We start from the raw sequence: 16861 nt of genomic DNA, 5'->3' as shown, positions 1-16861 counted from the left end.
AATGAATATAGTAATGACATCAGAATGCCAAATAAGAGAAGAACCAATTTAGAAAAGAAAAGCAGAATTAACACTTCAGTTGTCTAATAAATGTGAATTAAAAGAAAGAAAACTTTTAAAACAAGGTTTTAAACTTTTAAAACAGGCCAACATGCAACTGGCTCAAATACTAATTTCTTGCATTTTTAATGCCACTCAGTGCATCAAACAACCACTGCAAAATCACTGGATATTACATGTCAAAATGATTAAGGGACTTCCATATCTGTAATATTAGTCTAAAAAAATCAAAACAATACTAACTCTCTGGCTTATAAATGTCTAGCATCTAAAGTTTTAAGATTCTCAAGCAATTAATATGTCACCCCATTTTGCAAAGCGGCTCCAAAATCAATGGAGACCAAAGGTCAAAAAAAGAAAGAGATCCAGTGTCTAGGTATAGCAATGTGGCTCAGTGACACTGGGGTGAAAGCCCATAAAAACGCAATGGAACTTTAACTAGACTTTGTTTTACTGTGCTGAAGTGGGCTTTTGCACAGGAAACATTCAGCGGTTTTACTTGTTCTCCGTCCTGTGGCTTTGATCTCGCTTTCTCTCTCTGTCACTTCTCAGGTTACACACCCTCGTTTTATAGCACTAAATCAACAGCAGGCGTTTTAGTTTGAACTGATTACACTTTTTTGGGGGGAAATGTTCTGCTTCATAGTTCAGTTTAAGCAACACTGTCACAATTTGAAAAGGGCTGCTTTCAAAGCTACATTGATTTCAGGGAAAATGTTGAAAAACAAATCTTACGGAACTTTTCTCGATAACTACCTTAATTTAATACAACAACTAGAAACCATAGTACTGTATTACTGCCATTAGGTTTTATGCTCTACAATATGACAGCACAGGTTGGTTCACTCAGTCCATATATCCCCTTTTACCCTCTTGGTTCTTTGGCAAAATAAAGAACCAGACATACAAAATAAAATTTCTGCAAAGGTTTGCATTATTCACATGCCATAACTGTTAAGTGATATGCAGGGTGGCCATTAAGAACTGGACACCTACAGACAGACAGGGGGTTTAAAGTTGCTCAGAAACTGAAAGTAAACAATAAGTAAAATTAGCACTAGAACTCTGCTGAATAATAATTATGTGTCAACTGTGATATCAGTTTACAAAGTTCAGAAAATATACTGCATTTTGCATATTGAATTATTTATTTTTAGTGTGCATTACTTAACATTTTCATTATCTGATGAATAATAAACTACAGTCGTAATTTGCAGTGACCCTCCCCATCAAATACTTTCAGAACTAGCGCAGCTTGTGAAGTGGTGCTTTTCCTGGAATCTAAAGGCCATCCCAGTGGTAGGGCATTCACTTACAGTTTCTGGATCAGAATAATAAATGCAATGGTTACTTCTGTTTATCCTGAAGCAGATGTGGTGAGTAGATTTTCAAGGACGTTTGAGCATGCAGCCAATCTCATTTGTTTTTAGAGTTAAGTCCACTTATTGAATTAGACATGCACCTTCAATTTGAATTATTCATAAAAATAGACTCTTCCTTTGAAGAGCCTAGCATTCAAATGAATAATTATGTTTTGGGAGGAGCAGAAAAATAAGCATGACCTTAAGCACCCAAAGAAGCTCATTCAATTCTAAAATTCAATTTAAATGGATAATCAATATTTGTACTTATTTAATAAATAATACTCTGCTCCTATAAAGGACTCATTGTAGAAGAAGCAGAACAGAGTAGTAGTCTGGGGTTCTAACTGCAAGGCTTTGGGTTCAAGTCCCTGCAACAGAAACTGCTGTAGTAGCTTGCTCACATTAGATAACATGTATGGAAAACATACATGTTTATCCATATTGCTCCAGCAATGATTAAAACAAAATGATTCTGCACATCTCTATTAATGTGAACCAGAATTCCTGTTACGGACTGAATCCGATCCAGTGGATTCAGGACTTCTAAACGCTAGAGAAACTGTAGTGATCCCAGGCTCGATGAGCCTCTAGACTTAAGCAGTGACTTCACCATTGTTTACCATTTTACAAACCTTAATTTTTAACTATTCAGAAACATGTAAATCTGCTGCTCTTATGTTGTAGCACACACAAATGCAATGGCACTGACACCATCACCATCACCACCACCAGAAAGTAAAAAGCAGTACTTTCACATAAACTGAAAGAGCTGGTAAGAGGTTCAAATATAAATGTTCTTTACCGTGATTTAGTAAGAGCAAATTACCATTTTTTTGCTCTTACTGCTTACTGCTGGATGGAGCTTGCTAAACATATTCAACCTCATCATCACTGCTACTCATCGCTTAGTAGACACAACAGACTAATCCTACCTCATTTGCCTTGCATGTGTGGTTGAAACTATTCATTTTTGGCTAGGCTTGTATTCTTGTCCTGTCTTGGAGCTGAATGACAGCTCATTTCTTGATAGTATATGTAAAGCTATGGTCACCGCATCCAAATAGAATCCGTCAACTATCATTACTCTTCACTCAAACAGAGAAGTTTGTAGATTTGGAGATCAGTGACATGTGGCATGTCCAAAAACATAATGAAAAATGCACTTAGAAATCAGTAGTGTGTGTGTCTGTCCTAAATCTCTAAAAAAAAAAAAACTCAAACAGAATGAAAAAGGCACAAGATTAAATACAGTAAGATCTATTCTGATCTACATTCTTTAATCTGTTATTTTAAGTTGACCTAGACAAAAAAAAAAGATTGAATGTTTGTCTCAAAGGCCATGATTAAACAGAAGGGTAACTTTCTGTGAGACACCAATGCAGCATGATGGGGCCAAACATTAAAAACCAATAGAGATGACCAGAACACTTTAATTCCATTTACAGAGCCAGTAAGGTTTTGCAAAAAATGTTAAAAGTGAAAAGTGAAGTTTTAGCCATTCCCCAAAACTCAAAAACAAAATAGATTGCCACGAATGTTGTTGCAAACATTTTTGTATATTAAGCATAGTCCAATACAGCTATAATGTACACTTTAGGTTGTTATTACTCTTTTAAAATAATGAAGAAACCCTGGCTTTAAAATCAAAGAATACTTCTTAAACGATCCATTAGTAGGTCTCCACAGAGTGCTGTATAATATTCAGGCAGGCAGTAATGTACTCCAGATGTAATTACCTGCTAGTGAAGGGATGCTGTCCCACCATGTCTCCATTCTGTACGTGAAAGTCATTGAAGAATTCAGGGCTGATTACACCATCAGAAGGAATTATTCCATCTAGGTCAAAGAATTGTTTTAAACAACTGAGATGCATATGAAGTTAAGATTTCTAATACAGAACGTCATAAATTCATAATTAAATTGCACAGGGGGATCCTGGTAGTGGGCAGCTATACACTTTTTACAAATTACAGATCACTAGATATTTACCCCCATCATAATAATAACAACCTTGAATCTAAAAATATAGAAATCCTTTATCTGAACACATATTTTTCAAACTGAAATCAGTTACTCTTAATCTAACACTATTACATTGTTCAGCTCTAACCCTAACTTCACCCTAATAAACCTTAAAACAAAATAACTCTAATCCTATTTCTAACCCCTTCGCACAAATAATCCATCACTTAACCAATCCACTTTAATGCTAACCTTAGCATTGTTTAACTGCTCTTTCCTTCATTAATCCTTTAATCATCATTAATCTATTAATAACTCATAGCTGCTATCAATATAACGCACTACAGATATTCTAACCTAATCTTAGCAAAATGCATGACCACTCATAATCATAGATAATCATAACCACAAGCCTCAGTGAGCAAAAACACAGTCCTGTCCTGGGAGTTTCTAGTCCTGATCCAAACCCAGCTGCTCAACCTTCTGAGACTGCTTCTTTAAAATAATACCCTCTCTTAGTCTCTAACAGCAATGAAGATCTCCGTTACCAGCACTGTAGAAAAGATCAGGCCTCTCCAAGATGTCGTTCTCATGGATGAAAGGCTCAATGCCATCATCTCCGTACATGAAGGGCTCAGCTTCATCCATCTGTCGGTTTTCCACCATTTCCAGCCACTGGGAGTTGTGCCAGCGGAATTTCTCACTCTGAATTTTCTTGGCCCACTCCTCATCATACTCCTAAAGAGAGCAGGGTGCAAAGTGAGGCACTGACATTTGCTCCTCCAGTAAACTGGCTTTTATAGAATCTGAAAGCAAAGGCCACCTGTTTATATATCGTACAAAAGGAGGTTAATGAATTAGGCATAATCCCAGAAATAAATAGAATAAAATGATATGTTGCAATCTGAAATTCAAATAAGGAATTTTTACAGGTTTTCACAGAAAAAACACAAGACCTATCTGGAATAAACAGGCTCTCAACCATTCCAGGAGCAGCTGATGTATGTGCAAGGGAAGAATGCAAGGATTGGCAGACAAGCTTCTTCGACACACCTGTGTGAAAGAGCCATTCATCTTCTGAGTTGAAGCCACTGCTTGAGGAGTCCTGGTCATAGTCAGCTGGTGACATGACCCAGACTTGAACCAATAACATCTGGGCTCAACTTGGGCTCTGAATGAGTGCTTTGGCTGGTGGGAGCCCCGTAATAATATTAAAAAAAAACCTGAAATAACACCTTTAAAAATATCCAGAATCTAAAATGTGGATATGCTTGTTTTGGTGATGCAGATTGGTATGTTAGTATGTGAGTTGGTAAGGCCCACTGAATTTTCCCAAAGCTTCAGGCTGCTTCTCAAAATCACCACACTAACCCTGAAATATCACAGCCTCTCTTGCTGTTGAAACCTGCTGAAGCCCCAGTCTGTCACCATGCAGTCTCCTACATTGATTTCAAGCCCCAAGCTAGGCCAACGACAACATTCAGTGACCAACATGGGATGTGATTTACCGCTGTGAACTACGATTGAATTTAGTGGCTTCAAAGAGAGAGTATTTGCTTTCAGACATGTCAGCTGTGCTGAGGGAGGTCACAGTGGAGGACTGGGCAGGGCATGAGAGCCCAGCCCCTCTCAACGGGGTATCACTGCAGGAAGAGCGCTCAACAGTGGACCTTTCGCTAGGCCACAGTGCACTGCTGTGTTTCAGCTGCAACACAACTGCGTATGAAAATATGAATTAATCAGATGTGTTATGTGTAGCTTGGCTGAGAAAATGTGTTGTTTTCTTTTCTCTCCAGCACATGGCAGATAAAGCCTTTCTTTCAGCTGCCCCTGTGTTGTGAATGCTTTGCTACTGATTAATCATTGAGACAGAGAGCAGGGCCCAAGAGCAATGACAAGCAAGGCAAGCTATAACTGAAACAGCTACATTGTTAAAGGGCTCACTGCCATAAAATTGGTAATGACATTTTGGTCAATATATGAAATGCTAACAAAATAATAACTATATATCAAAACTTTGTCTGCAAATCCCAACTACCTCTTAATAATCACCTTCACAGCTGAGTTAAACAAGAAGAATCAACATTCTCCTTATAAATGGATTCCCGAAATTGTGAAATTCAAGTTCTCACCAAACATTAATACTTAAAACAAGTAATTTTCTAAAATAATATTAAGTATAAAAAAAGGTTTGCGGCAATTGTTATGTATGAGAAGAATATTTTTAAGGGTACCTTATTGCGGAAACAATACTGATTAGTACAGTATGAAACCTAAGAAAATGAGGTTACACACAAACATTATGGCTAGTTATTTTTCTTGTCGTTTGTGGCTACAAAAATCATTTTAAGAATAAGAAAACAAACAGATCCTGCTATCACTGAATTCACTTTCAGCGGTTGCTGGATTTAATCAAGATGTGTACATAGCCAGCACATTGCAGGATAATGGACAACTACAGGTCTGCTTTCTGTTCTGCCATAGTTGATAAAAAACAGACTCCTATCTCACTTTAATGTGGTTACAGCTTATTAAGCTTACTAATAAATTCAATTAGAAACTTCCCCATACAAAGCTGGTATATTTAATTTAGCACTAGTTATCTGCTGTCAATGATAAAACGATGTTTGTCATTTTACGATTTGTGGTTAGCACACACCTAACAAAAAATAATCTAATTTTAAGATGCAATTGTTACTGCAAGTAGCAAGTCCTCAACTGAAAGGGTGTTAATCTTCTAGTTAAGGAAGTATTTAGTGTTGCAGATACAAAGTATGGTAATTAAACATGCCACAAACAATAATTCAGAGATTCTGAGAAGAAAGTGATTACAATAGAAAAAAAAAAGGTACACATCAAGACCGTGATCTATGAAGAATCCACATTAAATTGACAAAGGATACATCTTGCTACGTCTAAATATAAAAAGGGAACTAAGATAATCTAATTAATGTACCAAGCTTTTAGTTAAGTGCACTATTTTGTAAAAAGTTTGTGATTAAGGCAAGGTTGTATTATTCTAAGCCATCCGCATTTGTGCTATAACCATTCTAAATATCGCTACAAAGAGAAAGATGATACTCACATCAAAGCTGAACATGATCACAGTTTTATAAAATACTAAACCCTTGCACAAAGAGAAAGCAGATGTTTACTTTGTTAGAGTACGATCATTACCGCAATGATGTCCAGTGTGTTATCACAGACTTTTCTTATTTCTGCATTCTTGTCGTGCATCAGGTCAATGAGATAGGCTGGAGCTTCTGAGATAGAGTTAAAGAAAGGACGGAAAGTTGCTGTGGCTCACAAGCTAGGATGACACATTTAAAAACACACTTCAACAGAGACAGTCCCCAGCATTACATGTAGTAATTAAAAAAATAAAAGACCTGCAGAGAGACTTTGTAACGTAAAATTAACCACTCTTGGCTCTAATAGATAAAACTTGATCAAATTAGCTTAAAGCAAGAGTTAATGGGTGACCTCAGTAATCAGGGCAAATGAAAACACATCCGATCACCCACCTCATCCACTTAAAAAAATTGCAACTGATATTATCATGTTACATGCACACATTGGGGTCTTTCCCATTTAACTGTCTATTTACATATTTTTGGCTAAGAAAAAGGATACGGGTTTCTTTTATGATAACGTCTCTGGTTGCCTGATGAAACACCATCTGGTAGAAAACGTAGACAATCTGACAAACAAATTCATCATCTTCCTGTTCCGCTGCAAAAGAAAGTAAAAAAAAAAACAACAAAAAAATTATACCAAAATACAGATGGAAAAATATTTGCCCCAAAAGTTATAATTTATATATAGGAACGCAAAATTTAAATTGAAAATTTCAGTATAGTATCTCATGGCTCTCTTTATGAGCTTCATTCAAATCTTAATTTTCATTATTTTTTATTTCTATTTGTAATATTAAAGGTTCATTTACTATGTTTTATACATTTAGAGGATGTTCTGGGATTGTAATTTTCATTACTAACAATGCAGCCTACTAGGTATTTTGAAGTGTTAATAATCCAATCAAAATTCTTTGGCTGAATTTTAATACAAATTTGATTCATACTTACGGAGTGTACACTTAGTTTTGATGCGTACTTGAAGAATAATTTAGACACCAGTAACAGCTCACAAAATCATCCACAATGTAAAAGGAGAAGGCAGAGATAATGTTGAGGCTATTATAATTTTTAATAAATGGCATAAGTGTACACAATTCATTTAAAACTAACTTCTTAACACATAGGTATCGGTTTCACCAAGTCTAAAAGGAATACACAGTATATGAAAAATGGTGCAGAGCCACAAATCTTTCTAAATCCAGGCTTTTATTTTCCTTTTCTTCCAGCTCATTTTAACCATGCCTCCTGGGAAGCAAAGGTCTTATGAAGATAACAATGCAACACAAATTTGGCTTTCACCCACAGCTATGAAATAAAATAGTTTACAGACTGTATTTAGAATTGCTGCAAAATCAAACCAAAAAAGTGTTTTTTAAAGATATTATAAATGGCTTTTTTTTCTGAGCTGATTTTCATCACGTAAAACCATGCCAATTTCCTTCCTGGGATATTTAACATCTGCATTATTGGAAGCACACACAAATATTCAGTAATGTTGTAAAGGAGGTGGGAAAATCTAACTTTTCAAGATTCTCATGTGCTGTGGGAAAAATTATTTATGTACTTATAGACTTTTCAAGCTTTCCATTAATTATTTTGGTCAGGTATCTCTGTTTTCTAGTATGACTGAGAAAACAAAACGTTTTTTGAAATTTTGAAAGTTTGTAATTCAGTTTTTCAAGGAATATTCAATGAAATTCTCATTCCTGGTTATTTTTCTCTAATCATCAAGTTAATGCAGTTAAATAAAACAGACAAGTTGAATGCTGCTGTGTGTAAGAACTACATCTATTAGACTGTATGTCAACAGAAAAGTCACCTGAAAATCAATACCTGACCCATATTTTTGCTTGAACTTTTTTGACTTTCATATTAAATTCTAGTTAATATTTTAAAAATCTATTTTGAATAACATTTGTATACAAGGCAGTTTAGCCTTTGCCAACATGGTTCAGACTATGTACATTTTTCTGGAATATCTTTTAAATTTTAAAACTGAATTACAAAACAGATAGATGGAAGAGAGATGGAAGAAAAAGAGCATTGGGTGTTCTTGAACTCCATACTTCACTTGAAAACATTCGCTCACACAACCTTAGTCTTCCAACCAACTCAGATGATGCTTGGTTCACTAGGCATTTCTAAATCATATCCTAGAGCTAAGTTTTTTTCAAGGAGACTGTAATGCTGAATCTAATCGAGTTAATTAAGTGAGTGAAACCTGCTTAGTTCACCAACCAGAAGACAAAACAGACATGAGCTGAGCTGCTTGACCTAATGGCTAAAATGGGTGACCTACCATTAAGCAGTTCAATGAGTGCTGGAATGATTCCAGATTTTGCTAGCATAGCTGCACAAGAGTCATCCATTGAAACTGTCCCAATCATAATCACCACCTCTAGGATCAGGTCATCCTCTGCAGAGCCTGAGAAAAATGCAGAGGAAGAACAGAGGTTTGATACTTAACATCTCAATTCCAATGAAGCATTTGCAATTGGAAGATGGTGCAGCAGAATTGTGTTTACCAGGTTTGAGGCGGTCCTTCAGATAGGGAACCAGGTTGTACTCCTTCAGCACCAGCTCCCAGTCCAAGTCTGGGATGGTCAGGTTAGCCAAAGTCCCCAGGCATTCAATCACAAATTCCTCCTCTTCATCTGGACTAATCTGTGCTGCCAGGTCACCCACATAGTCCTAGAAAACAAGTCAATTAAAAAGTGGACTTCATTAGCCTAAATATGATCATTTACAGAAATATCAGTGACAGTGCTCTGAGGTAGCACTCATCAATTTAACCAAAGCATTGGCAAAGATGGAAGAGAAACCTTCATGTAAATAAATTCATGTTCATTCAATTCATAAAAAGGAAGGACATTGAAGCAAAAATGTGCTTACAATAAACAAATTCTTAGTGGGACCATCATGCTGAGAGATATTTCTGATCATTTTCATCAGAAGTGGATCTTTTAACTTCAGTGCCCTTTTCATTAGCATCTTCAAACCATTGCCTTAAAAACAAAGAAAGGGTGATTATGTGATTCATCTTAACTGGTCTCATTAAAAAATAAATCGTGTCTAGCACAACTTTTACCTTCACAGATCAGCTGTGCATTTCTCTTGTTGGCTGCCAGGTTAATACAAAATGAAATTAGTTCTGCTTCCATTCGCTCTTCGGCACATTCAAACAACATCTTCATCAGCTGGCAGGAAAGAAATATTGATCATGTCTGAACTGAAAACGATTCCAATACAGATTACCAATGTCGTCCTATATTAGAAATGGGACAAGCAAACAATGACTAATTTACAAATAGGAATGATCAGTTCTTTTCTAAAGCCTTGAAGATTCATTACAGTGCATTTCAAGTGCTCTCTGCAGATCACACAGTGTGTTCTCAAATGAACTACAGAGTAATTTGGATTTTCAAATATCTACATTAGGAAACACATTACAAAATACTTAATATTTAAATTTTAACTCTTTAGCCATCAATTGTTATCTTGTGATATATGTACAGTATAAAGCACTTACGTTATGCATTTATTAATCACAGGAACTGTTTTTGTCATTTCAATTTAAATTAACATTCAGTCTCTTAAGTCATTAAAACCAATGGTCTACCATTAAAACCAAATGTCTAATGCATATAGTAACATTACTGAAAATTAGCATGGCAACATTTAACTGTCGATAATTGTTAACAGCTCGATAACCGAATAGTGTTAAAAAACACCAGAAATTTCATATGTTTTACAGTTAATTTATATTTAAGAAAAAATGCTTATTATTACTATTGCTTGCAGTTTTTAATAAATCAGCCACTTTATCACAATAACTGGCACGAGACATTTCATGAATAAAATGTCAATGCACTGCTCTCTGGAATGGAAAATGGCTCACTAAAGAGGAAAAGTCTCCAAAGGTAAAACTTTTTAAATGCCCACTTGTAATTTGTAAATTTCTCTAAGATTCAAAGATTAGTGATTTGAAACAGTATCCTGCAGTCAAGTCAAATCAAGTCAACACGTCCAAAGAACTGGATCCGAGCAGTAACCCCTTGGCTGCTACCTATGGTGAAAACCAAAGCAATCACAAAATCACGCAGGAAATATAAAAAAACGGTCCAGCTCTAAATAACAGTCATCGTCATCGTTCGCTGATTTAACATTAAACAGGAAAGCATTAAAAGGCTGAGCGGGTTGTGAAGAGGCAGCAGTGTGCAATCAGACAAGTCCCATATTGAGTATCAGATACCATAGTCCCAGGACTGAAATCACCGCGTCTAGACTCTCTGGCACCTGACTTTACTTATTTACCAGCGACCAGAGGCCAACCCCCCCACTCCTCCCTCATTGCACACACCTCTCTCCCTCTCTAACATCTTTGAATGATTATGGCAGGACCTTTCTGTTCTTAAGGAATTTGTCCCCATGACCAACTACTCCCCAGCTCTGCTGTTTGATCTGCTGCTCTGCTCTACAAACTCCTGCAGATAGCTGGACACGAAGACGGAGGCTGTCATGAGGGAGGAGAGGCAGGCAGCATATCTTCAAAGGCATCAGCCTGCAGATCAAAGAGTATCTTGGTCCAAGCAAGACTGGAGCAGTACCTGGGGAGCTATGAACTGCCAGCTCGCTGGTTTTCGGCAAAACTTGTATTGAATATCATAATGACATCAGGAGTTAGCCATTCACGTTCATTGGTTACGTTATTAACAATAAAATTCTTTTTATGAGCATCTGGATGGCATTTTCACCTAATTAAACAAAACACGCATTTTAAAGATCCCAACAATGAACAATGTTGTTTCTTTGAAATCACTACCAGACAAACAATCTTAACCCCATGACCCTGCAGTCCTAATTGGTGCCGATCAGGCAATTGACTTGGCTTCGGATATATCATTAGCTGGAAGTGACTGGATGGAGAACACTTTTCATACTCTCTTTGTATTTCTCACTAAATTCCATCAAGAATCCGGTTACAAATGCCTCTTGTTCCGAGATTTCCGATTTTTCATGTAAATATGTTTTATACTCAAACCTATGGGATGGGTATACTGCTATGTTTTGAATACTTAAAAATTGTATTACAAAATTACAAAACAGTGAGTTTTGTTCCAGAATCTTTTAACACCTTAAAACCAACTATTGTGACTGCAATTCAAATTTGAAAAACACTGTAAAAAGGAGCAAAATACAGTTAAAAAATCAACTTGAAAGCTGATCAATTTATATAAATCACATATATACTGTAAAAATAAGTTGTTAAAATTGGTAGGCAGCAAAAGAAAGTGAATAAAATGCCAAGGTTTCTAGTGAGATGAAGACTAAAGTGATCATGTCATACAAATTAGATATAAGGCACTTAAACTGATGTGCACAAGCCAAAATTGCAAATAATCACCCTAGTTTCAAATTTTACTGTTTATCTGGTAGTTTTCAAACTACTACATAAGTACAAGCTTAAATAGATATATTCCATGGCTTTACAGCACAGCTAGAAATATGAATATTAGATAAAAAAAATATTAGAGGGTGATATTAATCAAAAATATTAATTTAAAATAAAATACAAAGTACTACTTGACTGACTAGAACTCAATGAAGTATTTTAGTAAGTAGCAATACATACCTACAAACAGTATTTCTTCTGAAATGGAATTGTTGTATCATTATATTAGTTCCTAATTGAGTTGCTCATTCATATGCTTACCTGGGGAATGCAGTCGGTATAAGCAAACATGGATTTGAACCTATCATCCATACTTATGTGGTAAAGGATGCACATTGCTATCTGCTTGTGGTTTTCATTACCTGAAAGAGAATGTTTAAAAGATAATATTTTGATTTTTATAAATTGTTACCTTTTGAACAAAATATTAGTATAAGTTTTATCATTTATACCATGTATACAATGACTATGATCAGCACATTTTGCACACACCTATGTATTTATTTATTTTTTATTTATTTTGTTTTACAACTATTCTGATGTCTGTTTTGCCTGTCTTGGGCTGGACTGCTGTAACACATCAATTTCCCTACGGGATTAATAAAGTATTATCTATCTATCTATACATATGATATTCACATGGCTGCATGCACATGAAAGACTTTTAGCGTAAAAAATCATCCCGTCTTTAAAGGAAATGATAAAAGTTAGAAACATGTACAAACAACATTAACAGTACGACCAGGACAATGTTCACTGAAAAACTAAAAAAATAACCAACAGACAAAACAATCCCATGACTGCTGAAAAACATGTATGGTAAACTCGTGGTCAGGCTTGGAAACGGATGACTTTCTCCCTAATCAAAGTGCTGAAAAGTTCTTGTTCTCTTCACTTGGGGCAATTTCAAATCAGTGTGGCCATTCATAAAAAAAACCTCAGTGTAATTTTAATGGCCACCACAAGAGACTACAATTGCAAAATCATGCTGTACTGTGATCAACAAACCCACTGCATCATCTCATTCTTAAAAGGCTGATGAGTACTTTCAGATCTCACAGAGCAAGATAAAGCTGACCTCTGGATACAATTTCTAATGTCTCAAGAACTGCCTCTTTCAAGACAGCTCTTCTCAGTGCTAAAGAGACAGGAAGGCGAGTCTGCTCCATGCTGTGTTAACTTCAGTGGATGTCTCATCTCCTGATCAATTTATAACAATTTATAATTTATAACAGAAATAACAGAAATAATAACAGCTTTATTTCGTTATATTTTTTAAGGAATGATCTATCTTAAAAGATACAATATCCAATTCTGCCACTTTCAAATGGAATCTTCTTGTACGTCAAAGTGCTTAACTTCTCTGGAAGAGTCTATCTGTAGACTGCTATAAAACTTTGTGCTACTTTTAAGGGAATATACTCCAAAACAAAGAAAAAAAAAACGTGCTGAAGACATTAAACACGAAACAGAGGGGTACATTTGTTAAATACACTAATAAAAGCAAATATTCTGAGCCATTGCTCTCAAATATTAAGATTAAAAGCACATAGTCAAAAATCACTATATGAACAATATATTTGTGTTTTACTGAAAGTATTCAGGTACTTCCCTAATCTGCTAGCGGAATGAAACAAATCATGAAGTTTGAACATTATGTGAAAATGTGAGAGCTAAGAAAAGAAAGCACTGGTTAAGGAATAAAATGTGGATATTGCGCAGAGGGAATTGTTCATGCCAGACTTGTACCACTGATAAATGATTTTGGCACAGAACTGCTGCAAACACAGTGAAATAAGGAACAAACTGAAAAACAAAAATTCATATAAATCCAAACATTAATTATGGCTGCCCCAGGGGACCTAAAAATCAGACACACACTGACCTATTACATAACAATTCATTTTGAAAGGAGACTGTACTAAAAAAGATTGAGACGCTCTAGGCAGTATTATCACACAGTCTATTGAAACCATATGGGGTTAGAAAGACCCCAGGAAAAAAAAAGTCGTCTTCGTTTAATTGGGAAAACAGGAGGAAGCATAAATTTTACTGCCATTAATAACTTCAAGCAATCCCGACCAGTCTTTACCGCACCCTGATGGCGGAGACATGTGCTTCTCATTAGAGCGATTGCCACATCTGACCCTTATTACTGCCTCACTTCATCGGTAGGAAAATGGAAGATTCTTTATGGGTTGAAGAGGGGCCTATTAAAGTTTCAAAATACTACTGTAGCCAGAAAAGGCCTGTTTAAAAAATAGCTGTTAAAAATTAATTATACAGGTTAAGGATAGTTATTGTAATATGTACAGTAAACTTTATAAGATGGATTTAAGCATTTTGCCTTCTTGAAGTTTACATGCATCAAAAGTACTTGTGTCAACAGTTATTTTTTTAACTGGTACTGAACTACTGTTTATAATGATGCAAGATTTTAATATGTAAAATACTATATTATAAAATAAAATCTATATATCTATTATATAAAATACTATATATAATACCATATTATAAATTCCTCATTTAAATAAACACTAAGAGTTTTCAACATTAAGAAGCATGACCAAATCTTTATTTAAAATACTGTATTACTTAGCATTGTGATGTACCTCTAAGAGAATATCTAATATCTGTATAATAATGTTGAAAAACTAAGACAGAAGACAAACTATTTAGGAGATGAATTACAGAAAAGTATCCAGTGCTATTTAGCTTTTTGTCACATTTATTGTTGAACTAATAAAATGTTATGTTTTTATATTAATGACCTACACAAAACTGAAAAAATTAGCAGACAAAACACTGACTCACGATCAATAATTTTTTTGATGTCTGCTTCTTGGTCTAATTACGTACATTGGTCTGCTGAAACCTGTAAGATACAGCCATTCAAATGTTGTGTAAACCTTAGTGTTAAATCAGAATTTGATAAATCAGTGTTGCCAATGTATACATTAAAAATAGTCAATAGTGAAAGCAGTTAAAAGATTAAATTATTGATTTATATTATGTGAGCCATTTGTGTTAGAAAGCAGGATCAAGGAAAAGTGTCCTGTCATACTGATAAATGACTGTTCACTTCAGGATAGATGTCAGCACACCCCTAACAAAGATAATATAGCATCTGTAGAAATCATGGCCTGTTAGTAGACAAGGATTTGTGAAGACACATGAGAGAATTCACATATTATGGATTTCATTATGTCTACCACTGCATAGAAATCTAGGAGGACACCTGTTCAGGTACATTGTACCTGCATGCTGACTGACATTGTGACTAACAAAATCACAATGTAAAGAAAACATGACAATGATGGGAGCTTAGCTATGAGACAGACAGGACTGAAACTACAAAGACTAGCTCCATCAAGAGCCCAAACTGCTACTAGTCGTATGTATTATCTTAGCCCAATTTATTTACTTGAATCGCTTTTCAATTAATGGCTTGTAAAACAAAAAGGTTATGATGTGTGTTCAATCAATAATGCATTCCAGCCGCAGTAGCAAGATTTTTAACAAAGTGCATATTTAGTATAGAGAAATATTCCCTGCAGCAATGTGCAGGCATATCCTTTGAATTCTGCTACCTGATGAATGTGCACTGCAGTAGACAGGGATAGATTACTTGGCAGCTGAAGGTCATTAACAGCTAGTGAGCAGCAGATGTCACACGGACAGTAAACACAGCACTGACAGCTCATCCCAGCCTCTCCAGACAAAGTATTTTCCATGAAACCCGTAACTTAGTTTAAAAAGGAGAGAGCCTACACACAGTATAACATGCTGAAAATATATATAGTGTTTCAAGTATTAAAACCATTAAAAAACAAAATATATATACATACATTAAAACTATGCAGTGCTAAGAAAAAGTAACAAAAGTTTTTTTCATCTTCCTACTCTGGTAGCATAACAATACTTTAATGCTTTCTCAAAACTCCCTTGCTTTTGAATTAAAGATTCAAAATTGTAGCTTGCAATGAAACATCTGATATCTATACAGTGAACATCAAACATGACAAAACAAGACTCATGCAGTCTTTAAAAAGTTTGATATAAAATAGAATCGGCTCTCTACACAACACAATAATCAACACTAAGATGCCTGAAACAACACACAAGAGCCACAATGACAGAAGAATGGCAACATCCAACTAGTGAAACACTCCATTTACAGCAGTACATGGGAAGAAAAGGGTTAAAGACTGTGTCAGTCAGCAATCTCAAGGCTCTGAACATCAACTGGTGTGTTCAGAGAAAACATTTATTTTAAACAAAAAGTGTTATTCTATCAAATACACTGCATTAATTATCCCTGATACCTGACACCCACAGGAGACATTTCAAAGGCAGCTCCATCTAGTGACTCAAAATTACCCACAGAAAGACTTCACAAACCACATACTGTATATAATTTCAGGAAACAATTTATTTAATGGCTGCAAAAGCTAGTTTATACCCCAGATTTAATAAAGGATATAAAGTGCTTACACCTGTAATATCTATTACTATAAAGTGATGTTTTATTTTTCAACAGCAAAACACTAAAATAATTAAAAGAAAGCATACCTGTTTTGCCCATAAATTCTAAAAGAAACTGCACAAGACTGAAAAAAATATTCCTCAGAAATATAAACTAAAGAAAAATGTACATTTTCGGCACACTATCAATGGTAAATTTCTATTCCTTCTATTTTTATCTTTATTTTACAGCTACCAAATTAATCATGATTTTTTTCAATACATACATTAGAAAGATTAATCACAGTAATTTGGGATATATCATTAATAACAGAAGCATCTGGTGATGCTTCTGAAATTACATTTCATAAACTCTGAACTGAATCAAGGTTTACTCAGATTGGCAATTTTTTTCCTGAATT

At 35.2% G+C, this 16861-nt stretch overlaps 1 protein-coding gene across 1 annotated transcript in view; it reads right to left on the bottom strand.

The window, feature by feature from the left end:
- Positions 1-16861, bottom strand: part of kifap3a (kinesin-associated protein 3a) — a 31114-nt gene that overhangs the window by 2994 nt on the left and 11259 nt on the right. Inside the window, exons 11-19 of the mRNA XM_006634622.3 lie at positions 12237-12337; positions 9612-9720; positions 9416-9528; positions 9049-9214; positions 8823-8948; positions 7020-7118; positions 6564-6649; positions 3935-4124; positions 3161-3260 (exon numbers count right to left, since the gene is read on the bottom strand). Coding sequence (XP_006634685.1) covers positions 3161-3260; positions 3935-4124; positions 6564-6649; positions 7020-7118; positions 8823-8948; positions 9049-9214; positions 9416-9528; positions 9612-9720; positions 12237-12337 — 1090 coding nt within the window. The remainder of the gene's footprint in view (positions 1-3160; positions 3261-3934; positions 4125-6563; positions 6650-7019; positions 7119-8822; positions 8949-9048; positions 9215-9415; positions 9529-9611; positions 9721-12236; positions 12338-16861) is intronic.

This window comes from Lepisosteus oculatus, chromosome 9 (genome assembly GCF_040954835.1).
Source record: "Lepisosteus oculatus isolate fLepOcu1 chromosome 9, fLepOcu1.hap2, whole genome shotgun sequence".
In the NCBI taxonomy this organism is placed as follows: Eukaryota; Metazoa; Chordata; class Actinopteri; order Semionotiformes; family Lepisosteidae; genus Lepisosteus; species Lepisosteus oculatus.
Note: the sequence above shows the minus strand (reverse complement) of the source record. Positions and strands in the feature narration are given on the sequence as shown.